We start from the raw sequence: 15,958 nt of genomic DNA, 5'->3' as shown, positions 1-15,958 counted from the left end.
CTCCACCAGACAACAAAACAAAACAAGTCAGAATTTTTAGATAAATAAAAAAGCATAAACCATATATTAAAACTAAATCATCAATATGCTGCTGATTCAAGTGATTCTTTATCCCGTCAACATGGCACCTGCCCACAACTTCTGGCAGCTCTAGCAGCTTGTAGCAATCCGTATGACATAAAGCTGGAATAAGGGAAAGAAGGGAAAGAAGGGATCAAGAAGAGATCAATAGAGCATGCTATATGAAAACTTAAAGAGAGTACTTACTGATCTCGCTCGTCAACTATTGCCTCGTTCATGGTGGGATATTTCTCACACCATTCAATAAATTCCATATCACTCACACCAGCCTTGTACTAATGCAAAAAATCAAAAATTTTAATTGATGGTGGATTACATGCAAAGAAGCACTCACAATATTTTCCAATAATTCTTACCTCTCTAATTCCAAACGCATATGAAACAAGATACTTTGTCTTTTCCCAGCATGGAAGTCTTGCCACAACGCTTCGCTTGGTAATTTGAGGCAATCATAGAGCAAAGAGGGAAGAAATTTAGAGAGCAATAAGAAATTTAAAGAGCTAAACCGATTGTATATTTCGTATAATCTAGGTCAAATATGGTAATCATTTACAAAGAAGATTCACAATGTCCATAAAAGTCATTTAACTACTTAAAATGCAAAAACATAACTGAGTTGAATTGACTTTTGGATTCTTAGCAGTTCTCTTGCAAACTGAATTACACCACTAACTGCCTGGGATGGGAGGCTCGAGAATTTCTAGGAAATAAGAAAGTGCCCTCGAATAGTTCATGGTCTTCACTTGGAAGGTCAGGGGCAGTTTGGTCATATAGGATCTTTCAAAAAGTTTTGCTCGGTTTCGGTTTGCGCCGTGGACCCTGCGCATGTTTGGGTCGGACTCAGGATGCACGGGGGCTCATAATTATGAATTTCTGTTCACTTTGGTAATCACGACATGAGGAGTGGGACTTACTATCATGTAAAGGACGTGGCATACCTTTCAAAATAATCGTAATAAGGAAGCTGCTAGCCTGACAGTTTGATAGTATTGTTATTATTTTTTACCTCATAATTTTTCAATTAATGAGTGCTTTATGCAAAACACGCTGTTATAATGTATGGATCTATGGTCAGAAATAACTGATAGTGCTACCAGACTTTTAAGAAAGCATTTCCTTAATAATAACTATGATTAACAATAATCTGGTATGTCATTGGACTTTCCATTCAAAGGAAAACGCGTGATTTTCTGACAAGCGTCCGTGGTGGGTTTTAGTGGAGGCTTAAAATTGCGCCGTGCCTAGACTAGCCTAGGAATGTGGGCGTGCTCACCTTACTCACGATCCCAGCGCAATTGCAGTGCATGTGCTCGAGTCTTGGCTTTGTGCCATGGTCGTGCCTGTCAATGCTCGCTCTCCTTAAATAAGCTAAAACAAAAATAATATTCACTCGGCCGTCGTGTTTCTTCGGAGTAACTATTGACGGAACGACACTATTATTGTTTTCTTGTTGGGGTGAGTTGGGCTCAGCCTTCCACTAATGATGCCTCTCCAAAAGAATATTGTGAGGCCTAATATCAAAGTTTAGAATTTGCACGTCACAATCTCGATGAAGATGCTCATCCCTCTTGCGACTCCAAAAACAATCTCATAAGTTTCCTTTCAATCAAGAGAAGTCCCTTGTCCTTGTGAGAAAATGTGATTATCCAATGAACCATTGTGTATGAAATCGTAGACGAGAGCTTATTTCGAGCCCTTGAAGCAAAAACCAACGAGTCCAACCACGTTAACATGATGTATTCTCCCGACGGTAGCCACGTCGCGATGAAGTCCTGCCCGTTCACTTTCCCCTTCTTCAGAATCTTCACCACCACGTCGCAGCCACTTCGGAGTTTGCCTTTGAAAATGGAACCGTACCCTCCCTTGCCTAGTTTGTCCTTAAGACTGCCCGTAATTTTCTTGATGTCCAAATAGGAATACCTTATTGGCAAAAAGTTATTGCTAGATTGCAAAAATTCCTCAAGGTTTCAATCCATTGCTAAGTGTCTTCTCCTCCATTTGCGTATTAGCAAACATCATCACCCACGGGGTGTCACGACCCGAACCCTACGAACCGTCGACATCCCACCTGGCCTCGCTTGCGTACGGTTCTCCAAGATCCTCAGGCCAACAATATTATACAACACATGCGGAAGCAACAAAATCTCCGTACAGAAAACCAATAACACTACGATAACTTGGGATGGTAAAAACACACATATGTACATATATATATATAGTTGTTACAAACTGTCAAACCTAAGGCTTCGGGGGCCACTGTACAAGCCCGTGACCACCTATAACAAAAGACACGTGGTCGAAGCCCGCTACACAATCAAAATACAATACTCCACAACTGTCGAGAGGCCAACTATTCTAAGCCTTGACCTCGCTATCTCAAGCGGTTACTCAGCATCCGAAGGCTCCACAACTTCTCCCGGCATCTCGATCTCCGGGTCAGATCATTGCGGCGGCGGGTCTAAAAAACAACGAACCCACGACGGGGTGAGATAAAATCTCAGTAAGAAAATCTCTAACCCTAAATCAGGCCGCTAGTTCCTCCAGACACAATCTGGGCGAGCAACAATTTCCAACAACTCTTTCTTTCTCACACAAAAATTTCCACAATTAAATTCCAGAAAATTCCACTCTTTCTCCAAAAATTCTCACATCTTCTCAAATATCCTACGTTACTCCCCTCTCGGCGTTCCACGCCTCGGCTCGACAATAAAATATTATATGTGCTCTAGGGCACGTTTTAAACACATCAAGCCATAATATAAATATCCACATTACTTCGAAAATTGTTACGTTACTCCGAAAATATTCCACGCTACTCCAGAATATTCCACGTTACTCCAAAAAATTTTCACGTCACTCCAAAATATTTCACATTACTCCAAAAATATTCCACGTCACTCCAGAATATTTCACGTCACTCCCGAATATTCCACGTTACTCCAGAATATTCCACGTCACTCCAAAAATATTCCACGTCACTCCAGAATATTCCACGTTACTCCAGAATATTCCACGTTCCTCCAGAATATTCCACTTTACTCCACCGCCATCAAATAAGTTCATAATATTGAGCCTCGGACCTTTATGGAACACAGCTCTATATATATACCAGGGTCTCAGACACATAGGAATACCACCCACGAATCTCGGTCTCGAACACATAGGAACACGACCGGATCAAGTCTCGGACAATTAGTCGAACACGACTCACTTTGGTCTCGGACGACTTAATTGAACACGACTTTCTTACTTTCTCGGTTTCAGACAACTAGACGAATACGGCTCACTTTGGCCTCATACAACTTGATTGAATACGACCCTCACATTTCCTTGGTCTCAGACAATTAGACGAATACGGCTCACTTTGACCTCAGACGACTTGATTGAATACGACCCTCACATTTCCTCGGTCTCGGACAATCGGATGAATACGGCTCACTTTGACCTCAAACGACTTGATTGAATACAACCTTCTCATTTTCTTAGAATTGTTCGGGACCACGTGATTCACTCACGTTAGAGAATTAATAATTCGGGATCACCCGATCAATTTATGCTACCAAAGTATCCAATCCACGCCATGCGACCATATTATGCTAACGTAGCAATTTATAAATCACGTGCCATTAAAATTATACTAACGTGGAAATTTATCACGGCCGAACAATAATAATTTTCTAACATATAATTAATCTACGACTATAGTACTAAACTATAGTAATCATGCCACATTTAATTAGTACCATGGCATAACAACTTTATGTCACATGAAAGTAACCTTAGTTAATATTTAAACTAATCATGGTTCAAAATTAACTAGAGTCAAATACTAACCTAACCATGATTAATAAATAGCATAAAGTAACTCTAGTTAGGGCATAAAGTAACGATAGTTAAACTTTGACCACTATTATCTTCTTGACTTTACTATTCATTGCAAGAACAAGCCTTCTTTCTCCTCAAATCTGCAATTTTCGTCCAGCAGCTATACCACCCTCAAATTCACCAATTTCTTCATCAAAACTTCACAATTTCATGGTCTTTTAGCAGCCTAGTCACCTAATTTAGGTTTAGAAACAATCCTACCTCCAAAAACTCGCGAAACGTCCATTGAACGGTCGCGGAAAAGATCGAACCAAGCGGCGGTTCCGGCGATCTTTGCACGGCCGGCGATTTGTCGACGATCTAGGAACCTCAAGCTATCCAAAGCGACTCCGGGGAGAGCTCGAAGAATTTTCGGCAATGGAGGGTGAGAGAGAGGGTGTTCGGCCAAGTGAGGGAGAGGGAGAGGGAGAGTGAGGTAGAGAGAAAGTGAGCTAGAGAGAGAGAGAGTTCTTGGATAATGAAGAAGAAGAGGCCAATATAATAATTACTATAGGTTAATAATAATTAATTATGCCCACAAAGTCAAGAGAAAAAAAAAATTATCTCCCCTCATTGACTAGTCAATCTCGGCCAAAAGGGGAAATGACCAAAATACCCTTTGTTCCAAGTGAAAAATAGGGTATTTTTCGTGGGCAAATGGGTCATTTCCCATACCCAGTCCAAATCTACTTTTCCTGAACCTCTTTGGGGCGAACCGCGAAGGAATTTCACACAGGATGAGGAAACGTCCAAAATTTTATTTCTTGAAACCCCCGAAGGTCCGACGTCAAATTACGAAGCTCGATTCGCGACTAATCTCGATCAATAGAATTTTTAGCGTATCTCAAACTAACGGGTGGCTTTTAGGAGTTACGCGTATCGACCCGTGATTAAAATCATGTTTAAGAATTACTCGAGCCATGGCGACCTTGGTTATCAATCAATTACGAGGGTCAATCACTAGTCCCGATGGACACGATCGTTAGAAAATAATTCAAGGACGTTTGGAACCCATACGAGGTCGAACGGAATCACCCGTGATCCAAGCGTTGGGTGTTATCCAAATCGTTCCTTAATCATTCTAGGATCGGCCTATATTGGTCCAAAATATTCCCTCGACAATTTTCATGGCCAAAGGGTCAGTCCATGACCAAGTTCTTAGGTCCACGTACTTGACTTTCCTAGCTAGCCATTCCCATTTGGTTAGTACGTTCGAGAGGGATCGGTTCTGAGTGAGATTCGACTGAAATACATCGATGAGACTTTTCATTTATTCAAGGCTTCAAAACGAGCCGGATTACAGGATGTCACACGGGGCTCCCAAGATGAATTTCGCAACCATGCAAGCCAACAATGTATTTTGGATAAAACGTAAGAAATTTGTGGTTGTGTTATGTTTCTGGTAACCAATTTGTGGGTGTGTTAAATCATTGCATTTAGAAACATTGAGTCAACTTCATAAGGAGAAAATTGTACTAATGTTACCGATGGCAAAGAACGGGAGCATCGCACGAAAGTAACCATTGTTCACTATTTTGCAATGGAGGTTAAATTTGCCACAAGTGACACTTGAATAAATTTTAAAGACACTTATTTAGACCATACTCAAGTAACTGAGCGTATCGGTTCTATTTACTAAATTTTGTGGCGGAATTCGAATTAAATAGATGAAGAAATGACAAAATGGTGTATTTATTGTTACACGTACAACCAATTTGTGGGTGTGTCATAGGAACACTAAATTGATTTCACAATGAGAAGATTGTAGTAATGTTACCGATGGCATAGAGCGGGATCACTTCCATAAACTGGGCGATATAGGAGAGGAAAACGAACATATTTCCATCTGCAAAAGAGATTGAGTATGTGACAAGTGAAAGCTGAAGAATATTTAAACCATAATCAAGCAATGAGCATAACGGTTCAATCCATTAGAGCAAGGATGTTTTATTCCACCAACTTATTTTACATCCCATTTATTTTGATATAGACTTCATTTCCTCTCTTATACTTAATAATGTGCTCAAGTCGCTTTCTATTAAGGAATTTTTCTAATGGAAACATTATTGGTGATCTTTGTTAATTAACATATTTTATGTATGAATTACAATCGCAAAGAGTTCACAACCTTAACCAAAGAATTTCCCGTAAGAAAAACTTGAACTAAAGAATTGTATACTGTAGGGAGTTATGCCACAATGAGCTTTAGAGAGACATCATAAACAAATTTACTATATCGATATTCTTTTAAATTTGAATTTTCGATCATTAAATTGTCTAAAATACTCGGATCTTAGATGATGCTCGTGAAAAAGCAATGAACGTGCAAACTTCTCCGATCTCAACACAAAAAGGAGAACAAAAAACGTTTAGAAAAGGTTGATAAAAATCATTAGATTGACTGATCGAAACTAAATGTGTACTTCTCCTATTTCATCAATGTTACCATTAATGTGGTTTCAACGATGGCTATTTTGGGCCATTTTAAGTTTAGAGTGCGTCTAAAGCTAATTGAAGGTGGAAAATAGCCTGAGTTTTTTTTAAAAAGGAAATTGAACAAACTCAAAAGTTGTTACCTTCCTGAATGCACTGAATTTCGTGCGTGTCGTTGATGAAGCACTGAAAATAATTTCTGCAATTGATCTTACACACAATTGGATGCCAGGAAAGCTCAAACCCATCAACCTTTAGTTGATGAATTTGCGCATAGGAACGAAGATCATTTGCCATCAACCCACCAAGGTATCATTGCCATAAGCTCTATAGTGCATGTAGCTTCCACATACGTGAGACACTCGCATCGACCACGGTATATACTCGCCTTCCCGCATTAGAGAAATTCGAAAATTTGACCCTATCAAGGCATGACAGAGTGTCGAAGTAAAACTGAGAATCGACGGCCTTGGTGCAGTACGTGATTGCCACGGTCTTGGAAAAATATGGACCCAAGAGTTCGTCTCGAAAGTAGCCGCACGACAAGGAGCGGAGAGGAAGAGACGAGAAGTTGCTTTCTCACAGCTCGACATCGGCAACCCTAATCGTGTAGTTGGTATAGTCGATGTGCTGTACATAGTACTTGTCTAAGTACAGATCTAGAATGGTGTGGCTGTTTACGCAGGCTAGCTCATAGCGAGGGTCGTCCCTCAGCCGAAACGGATAGGTTATGATCGCGATCTCGCTGCACGAGGTTGTGCACTGATTGTTTTCGACGGCGATAATAAAGTCCGATGTAGAAGAAGGAGGAGGAGGAGGAGTCGATCTTTGTGCATAGCTTATGCAATAGATGAGAGGAACAATTGGAGTTGCTCTGTTTCTTGAAATAACGTGGAGGGTATTTATCGGCAGGGAGAGGGAAAAATCTCCGACAAATAACGGTCGGCTGAAAAGTCAGAGCCAAGCTTATCCAACTGCTGCAGTGCTTGCTGTTGCTCTTACAGGACAGAAGCTAATTTTTCTTCTTTACACGGAAAAGATGTAGGGCCAAGACATGATGGTCTATCTAGTGCGATGTTCAGCCACGACAGACTTAGAAAATGATGGAAAACAAGCCATGCCCTCCAGCCTCCACGGAAGTACCATGTTATGGATTTGGCAATTTGTTCTAGAAGAATTGGCATAGATTGTGAAAAGAATAAGAACCGAAGATAGCACCGCCCAGTAAAATTGAAGCTCCTCTAGATAAATACACACGGGATTTGATCCACTCAACTGCTGATTAGTGGGTTGGATGCACAGATTATAATATCGTTTGAACTGATTTCCAAAACCGCCGGACCGGATTGGGGTGGCATTCAAGTAGCTGGAGTGAGAGCTCGCCGGCAACCCACGTGGCGGCGTGCTGGTTGGCGGGACGCCTGTGGCTCCACTGGCATCCCCACCACACACGGGCCGCATCCTGCTGCCTCCGGTTCGCGTCCGCCGCTCATCGCATTCTTCTTCACGCAAGTGTCGATTGGGACTGCGATTCGAGAAACAATCGGACAAGAAAAGGGAGTGGAGATGGAATCTAGAACAGACGAGACCTCGATAAGATCACAAGAGACAACGACAAACGAGAATCAGAATCAGAATGAGAATGTGTTGAGCTTTCTTTTATTCCCTTTTTGAGATCCGTTAAACATTCTACAATTTGATGATGGCCAAGAAAGAGGAGCCACACATGAAATATCATCAATAGCATGTTTCAATTTGCCACATATGTGACGGGATCAAACGGTTTTGATATGCGTCTATATTTGTGTGATACTAATACTAGTATACTCAAAGTGAGAAACTTCGCAAGGCGATGCACTAGTTGATGGAGTGGATACAGTATCATTGCCTTCGTCGGTCCAAATTGCATCATCCCTTCTCGACATTTCAGTTGGACAAAAGGAGCGGCTTGGGTGATATTTGTAGATCATCTACTTCCCCCTTGAGCATTTCCAGGACTTCGCGCATCGAAGGGCAGTCGCTAGGATTCCATTATATGCACCAAAGACCAACTATTACCATGGCTTTTTTTTATTGTTCTCCTCTCCTCCTCGCTAACTTCTTCCACCGGAACGACCAATCGTTCACTAAGTTGGTCATGATCCCACAAAGGAAAGTAAATCTGACTTAAGTACCTTGAAATTGCATCCCCATTCTTCCTCCTCCTAGTCATTTCCATCAGCAATTTTCCAAAACTATAGACATTGGCTTTGTAAGAGACGCCCCCAAAATTCTTGAAGACCAGCTCCGAAGCCTTATATCTTAAGGTTCCTCTTGCAGTCGGAGACACGGTGTCGCAATCCGAGGGATACAATCTCACGAGCCCAAAGTCGCAAACTTTTGGGATGAAATCTCTGTTGAGAAGAATGTTGTCCTAGCGAAACAAGGCGACTGTTCACAAAAGAGTTGCAATTAATTTTCTATTATTTTTAATTTTGAATTTTAATTCTAATTTCTTATGACCTTTGAAAGGTTGTAATTTTTTCAGACATGATAGTTTTCGGACATGAAAAGATGCATCCGAATCACCAGTCTAGTCCTCGAACATGAAGAGTTGTGTATTAACAGTTTTGAGACACAAAGAGTTGTACTCTTTTCAGACGCGAAAAGTTATGTTCTTTTCGCTATTATATATTAAATGATTCTTTCAAATATTGATTTACTTCAACTTCTATTTTTTTTTTCAAAGAGATACAGTTGTCTTTTCCATTGTTTTTTGGGTAAGGATTGTCTTTTCCATTGTTTCTCTTTAAGAGTTCTTAGAAAAATATTAGAATAACTATATGATATTATCATTGCAAAATTGTGTTGTATCCTCGGACAATCTTTGCCAGTAACTATTAGCAACGTTGTGAGGCAAATAATTCATTAAAAAATTAGTGTTATCACACCTTAAAGTCTGATTCCATTTCTTTCCATTCATTCACTAAATATTTTCTAAACACCTAGGGGGCCGGTAGAAACAAGGTAGGTTTCGGGTTCCGGGGTACAAAATTTAGGAAACCAGTCCTGACGGGTAGGATACTGAAAGGAACCTAGAATCTCTAACTCCTAAATGCGCTTGCAACTACACTTGTCGCTGGCGTCCCCACCATGCACGTATTGCACAGTGTGGCCGCCGATTCCCCTCCACCGCTCATCCTCTTCTTCTTCTTCTCTTAGGCGAGTGTCCATTGGTACGTCAAGCTGAGAATGGAGATGGAATCTGGAAAAGAGGAGAGATCTGAATAAGATCACGATAGAGAAGGATAAATGAGAATCGGAATGTATTATTTTCATTTTTTCAGCTTAATTTTCGAATTATCCTTTACTGTGTTTGAGTCTAGAAACGATCTCCATCGCCAAAGGAAGAGTTTTTTTTTTGGTCGGAAGCTAAAGGAGAGAGATTAGCAGGAAGCAAAAAGCAACACGATCTTTCCGTTATTTCGGATTTGGTCCCCTAACTATTGGTTATTTTGCTCTGTATCACAAATTAAGGAACTTGTTCTAAGTGTTCTTCGCGTTTCCCGTCCTTTAAGGCCTGGTTTGTATAGCGATAAATAAGTGATTTGGAAAACAGTGTGCATCACTTAAAATAATAAGTCAATGACAAATTCTTTCATTACCAACGGAGCCTAAACCGAAGTTTATCATCTCTTCGAAGATCTTATCATCTCTCCATCCATCATCTACTTCTCCTTCCAGCATTTCCGAGGCTTTGCGCATCGAAGGGCGGTTGCCCAGATTCAATTGAATGCACCAAAGAGCAACTATCAACATTTTCTTTGTAATACTCCTATCCTCCTCGTTGACATTTTTTATGGGAACGTCCAATCCTTCGCAGAGTTGGTCATGAACCCATATGGGAAAGTACGTCTGGCTTGAATGCTCTACATCTGCATCCATATTGTTCCTTCCCTAGCCATTTCCATCAGCAATTTACCGAAACTGTAGACATCGGCTTTGTAAGAGACGCCCCCGAGGTTCCTATAGACCAGCTCTAGAGCCATGTATCCTAAAGTTCCTCTTGCAGCAGTCAAGGATATGGTGTTGTAGTCCGTGGGATACAATTTGGCAAGCCCAAAGTCAGAAATTTTTGGGTTAAAATCCTTGTCGAGAAGAATATTGTGAGGCTTGATATCAAAGTGCAGAATTTGAATGACGTATCCCCGATGAAGATACTCAATCCCTCTAGCCACTCCAAGAGCAATCTTGTACACTTCGTTGCAATCAAGAGAAGTCTCTTGTCCTCCTTGTGAGAAAATGTGCTTTTCCAAAGACCCATTGTGCATGAAATCGTAAACAATAGCTTGTTTAGAGCCCTCAAAGCAAAAACCAATGAGTCCAACCACATTAACATGGTAAATTCTTTCGATGGTAGCCATTTCGCTGATGAAGTCCTGCTTTGTCGCGACCTAAAAATAAATTTTTGGGTTAATGGATTATTAGGTTAATTAGATGAATTAACTAACCTAATACGGACTCTCCCAAGCCCTACCAATTCGCAACTTAGGTTTGATTTTTAATTTAGGAGCCGCCACTAATCTTTTTTGGTAGGTAGATTAGATACCTAAATAAAGTACGGGAGAATACTTTATTTTCTGCTAACCAGAGGTTTAGGGTTCGGGGACTTGGTTATGTTAATTTTTAATTAACACCCTTTCGGTACCAAATTTCATGAAAATGCATTTTCCTGATTGATGATTTGTGATTTTGATTTCCCTTTTTTTTATTTTCGAATTTTCCCTTTTTTTTACTTTTTTCGAATTTTTGAATTGAAGCAGATGAATTTGAACAAAATTAAACAACAATGCCCATAATATATCTTTAAATCCGATTTTCCGATAAATCTTCTCATTTCCGAAGATCCGGGCCAGAACGAGATTTTATCCGCTACATCCTCGAAGATTCGAGCCGGTATGCGGATAAATATATAGAAATACAACGTCCCTTCTCGCCAAAGGGCAGAATACGAATTTCTATATTTAAATCACCATCCCATCCCATAAGATCATGGGCGTGGCGTGTGATTTAATTTTCCGACGGGACTAGGCACCGGGGAGCATACATTATAGGCAGTTTTGTTTAAAGACGTGCAAATATTTATTGAATTTTCGAAAATCCTTAGGGGATTCCGGAATTTTCAAGGGCGTATGGCCCTATCCGCAAGGGATTGCATATCTTTTAAACTTAGGAAAGATTATCTCTCGAGATCTGAAATTTTTTAGATAATTTCTCGAATTTTAAAGATATATTCAGAATTCCCAAGCGAGATACAGATCTTATCCGATATGCTTAGGATTCGAAAATTTTAAATAGAGCAACAAAAGATGTCAAATATTCTATAGATAGGCATAATATCCACAAGATTTGCTCAAAATTCAAGTTAAGCAATTACCACATAGATATTATAAGATCAATCCATATTCACCCAATATTCACTCGACATTCAAATTAAGCAAGCAATTTTCAGAATATTTCAAATCAAGATCGTTACCTAATCCCGAGATAATGTTGCCAAATTTGAATCTCGATGAATTGCGGATCAACAATCCTCGGAGGCCTGCAGATTGGACTGAACGATGAACTCGGTGGTTCATGGGCGGCTATGGAGCTTTCATGGCTGCGGAACTCCTTGAAATAAACTGAATTGAGATGATTGCATAGCCGATTTCTCAATATTGGGAGTGCAGCGAATTGTTGCCTGAAGCTCAATGGCCTGGCTCAACATCTGGCATGAGCAAGCTAAGGCACTTGCAAAAGTTTGGTTAATGACACCTGGAACCACAAACAACACACCACAATGTTAGTGGGTTGGGGTTCATTGGAAATGTTATTCATCAATGGAAAAACTTTCGATGCATGTTCCTTCTCGTTGTTCCTCGTTCTCGTCGGTGCAAAGTTCGGGCGCCCACTGGGAAGAGCTGTGACAAACTTCGGAGATCGCTAGGTATTCAGAACGGGAATTTGGGCACAGCAAAGAGGACTCCAAAGTGTTGGAATGGAGTGCGTCGGTGACAAATTGGGGTTGCATCTCAGGGATGGGTCCGCTCAATCGGGGTCCGCAAAATAATAGACTTCATCGGATGGGGGCAAACGTGGTTGCTTCAAGAAGATCCCTGGGCAAGATTGATTGAAAATCCGTAACCAAGAGAGGAAAGTGAAATTCTCTAATCCCAAGTCAATAAAACAAAATTGCAATAAGAATCCAGTGGGGTTTAAGAAATCATGGGGAGAAAAACTTCCTGTTAGCATGTGCGAATTGTGTCCTTCAAAGCATAAACTCCCAAGTGTGTGCGAGCCGGTGTCCTTTCCCGAAGAAGTCCATGCCTCACTGCCTTGTTGTGATCAGGATCTCACGAGTGCTTCAAGTTAAAGCCATCTGCTTCGATGAGGGAGGTGCGAGTGTGTATTATGAACCCTCTAAGGGCCGTGTCTTCTCATGAATTGGCCCCCTTCGTATGGAGTTCCCCGGAACCGCACTTGCTGGAAATTGTAAGAGCGCCTGGGACGTTGCTCGTTTATAGGAGACCGGAAGTATGGTCAGGATTGCAACTTCGCTGGGTTTTTATAAGTAGCTTGCCAAAACACATCGGAGGTGAAAATCTCGTCTTGTTGAAAACCTGCAGGAACTAATTAAAGTGCAATAAAAGGGAAAATCTTGAGATAATACTAAAACCAAACCACTGCACGTTCGACTAGTGGAGAATCGGTGATAGATGCAACGATGGAGCATGGTATCTTTTCCCAGAATGAAGCTAATCAAGCAATCCCAGTTGGTGAATGTTAGAGAAAATCGGATATGCAAAGTCGTTGATATCTCTTTGAATTTGTGCAGTCTTCTTCAGATTCTCAACTTGCGAATTCCCATGTCCCCACCTTCTCTCTTTGCGTGGGCGTCCCTTTGAATTTCACCATGGAGACACCCCTTCTCCTTCCATGGCCGTGTATACTGAAGTGTCCGTGGATGAAGACGAACCAGAGAGACGCCTCTCACATTGGCCGTGTATTATGATATCCGCCCCCCCTAAACCCTAAGCTTAACGTGGTATTTATAGACTAGGGTGACCGTCGGATTAAAAATTCTGATCTTCAAGAGTCCGATCTCATTAAAACTCCTCAATAATTTCCGCCACAAGAGGAATTGTCATGGGCTAGCTCAATTTCCTGCTCTTGCGGGCTTAACTGTATAATCTCGAGCTCAAATTGGGCTTTAATTAATTAAATAAATAATTAATTAAGAGCCTTTAACATTTAAATGAGCATAAATGGGCTGAATTAAATATGAAAATAGGCTCAAGCCCTCTTAGAATTTTCGGCAATCTCCCCATGCTTAGTCGAATTTTCCATGTGATGCCCAGTCCGTCCGCTTGTCAATTTAAGCTGAACACAATGATGCGCACGACCGACGAAAAGTAAATATGCAATGCATGAGAAATTTATTTTTGGTGAGAACTATGACTAGTTCTCATTTTATGCTTGAAATGGATGATTTTAGAAAAATCAAAATTTAGGTGTCAACATGCTTGTTCGCATTCCCCTTCTTCAGAATCTTCACAGCCACCTCGTGGCCGCTCCGGAGTCTTCCTTTGAAAACGGAACCATACCCTCCCTCGCCTAGCTTGTCCTTGAGACCGCCCGTGATTTTCTTGATGTCTGAGTAAGAGTACCATATTGGCAAGAAGTTATTGTTGGACTGCAAAAATTCTTCAACATTTTGATCCATTGCTAAGTGCCTTCTCCTCCATTTGCGTATTAGCAACAGCATCACACATGGGGCTCCCACGATGAATTTCACAACAATGAATGGCACTGTAATTTTGGGGAAAGCGCAAGAAAATTGTGGGTGCGTTATTAATCTGATAACCAGTTTTTGGGTGTGTTAAATGTGTGCATTTAGTAATGTTACCGATGCCATAGAGCGGAATCATCTCCATCAACGACCAACCGATAATGAAGAGGTAATTGACGATAACTTTTCCTATAAAAGAGATTGAATCCCCAACAAAGGAAACATACAACACTTATTTAGAGCATAATCAAGCAATGATATCCGTTCAATCCACTGAGATTGACTGGCGGAATTCGCAATCAATAAGACTGATTGACTTTGTTGAACATGAAATGAGGCACTCGTTAAGGAAACATATAATGGGAAAATTGTCCAACCACTAATAAATCATATAGTTATAAACTTTTCAATTTTGCTAATTTAGTCCTAAATTTTTTGAAGAAATTTCAATGTAGTCCTTCCAACCATTATCGTCAAAAATCACTAACGTGGCGGTTTGACACGTGGGACGACCGACGATAACTAAACCGTCAGCGATATCTGACAAAAACTGATCGAAATGATTACATTTACAATTTAACACAAATCTGAAAAAAAAAAATTACACAATAGTTTAATCCTAAAACATTGGGCAATATTGCAGATGGAACCTCTATGGACTGAATATTTACGTGGATAGCATTATATTATATTGCAGAAACAGAGAAGTATTATATATGCAAACGTCGATAGCTTTCTAATATATCTCATGTTTAGATCAAATTTATCAGATTTTGATCAGATATGTCCTCACATTAATTTTTTGTTATAAAATTTTTTTTTTTTGGTTCAGAAAACTGAACAAGCCGAGAAGTTCTTACCTTTCTTGGGTCCGCACTGAATTTGGTGCTTGCTGCTGATTTCCCAATAATAATGACGTTTGCAATACATCATACCCGCAATTGGAAGCCATGAAAGCTCAAATCCATAAACCATCTGTTCGTGAATTTGGGCATCGGACCGAGGATTATTGCCATCAACCCACCCAGGTATCATTGCCATAAGCTCTATAGTGCATGCAGTTTCCACGTTCGAGACATTCGCATCGACCATGGCATATATTCGCCTTCTTGTTCTAGAAAAATTCGAAAATTTGACCCCATCAAGGCACGATGAAGCATCAATGTAAAGCCGAGAAGCAACCGCCTTCGTGCATTTCACGATCAAGACAGTTTTGGATGGCTCTTGACCATAGAACATGGACGACTCGTAGTCACAAGCACTATACGGATCATGGTAGCTGAAGTTGCCGCACCACAAGGAGCGGCGAGGAAGAGACGAACAATTGCCCTTTCTCATCCCTACATCGGCAACCCTTATGGTGTAGTTGGTATGGTCGATGTGCCGTATGTAGTACTTACCTGAATACAAATTCAAAATGGTCCGGTTATTTAAGCACAATAGCTCATACTTAGGGTCGCCGCAGATTTTCGGGTCACCCTTTAGCTGAAACGGGAAGCTTATGTTCGTGACCTTGTGGCAAGAGCTGGTGCATTGATATTGTCTGTGGCAATGCTAAGAGACTGATGTAGAAGACGAAAGAGAAGGAGGAGGAGGAGGAGGAGGAGGAGGAGGAGGAGGAGGAGGAGGAGGAGGAATTGATCTTTGGGCATTGGTCATGCAATGGGAAAGAAGTGAACACGAATAAAGTAAGAAAATCAAGTGTTTATTGCTGAGATGTAAAATAAAAAGATAGGTAAAGACTAGAAAAGAAAAAATCTCAGAGTACAA

General features: G+C 40.7%; 3 protein-coding genes across 3 annotated transcripts in view; all 3 read right to left on the bottom strand.

The window, feature by feature from the left end:
• Positions 1-15,958, bottom strand: part of LOC125315875 (rust resistance kinase Lr10-like) — a 61,488-nt gene that overhangs the window by 28,879 nt on the left and 16,651 nt on the right. The gene's annotated exons all lie outside the window — the stretch shown is intronic.
• LOC115733227 (rust resistance kinase Lr10-like) lies at positions 10,287-10,781 on the bottom strand. Its single transcript, XM_030663896.2, has one exon. It carries the CDS (start codon positions 10,779-10,781, stop codon positions 10,287-10,289), a length of 495 nt encoding a protein of 164 aa, XP_030519756.2.
• LOC125315846 lies at positions 13,907-15,722 on the bottom strand. Its single transcript, XM_048281838.1, has 4 exons — positions 15,701-15,722; positions 15,049-15,588; positions 14,306-14,377; positions 13,907-14,208 (listed from the first exon to the last, which is right to left on the bottom strand). Exons 1-4 carry the CDS (start codon positions 15,720-15,722, stop codon positions 13,907-13,909), a joined length of 936 nt encoding a protein of 311 aa, XP_048137795.1.

This window comes from Rhodamnia argentea, chromosome 7 (genome assembly GCF_020921035.1).
Source record: "Rhodamnia argentea isolate NSW1041297 chromosome 7, ASM2092103v1, whole genome shotgun sequence".
NCBI classification, from domain to species: domain Eukaryota; kingdom Viridiplantae; phylum Streptophyta; class Magnoliopsida; order Myrtales; family Myrtaceae; genus Rhodamnia; species Rhodamnia argentea.
This window is presented reverse-complemented; position numbering and strand designations above follow the sequence as displayed.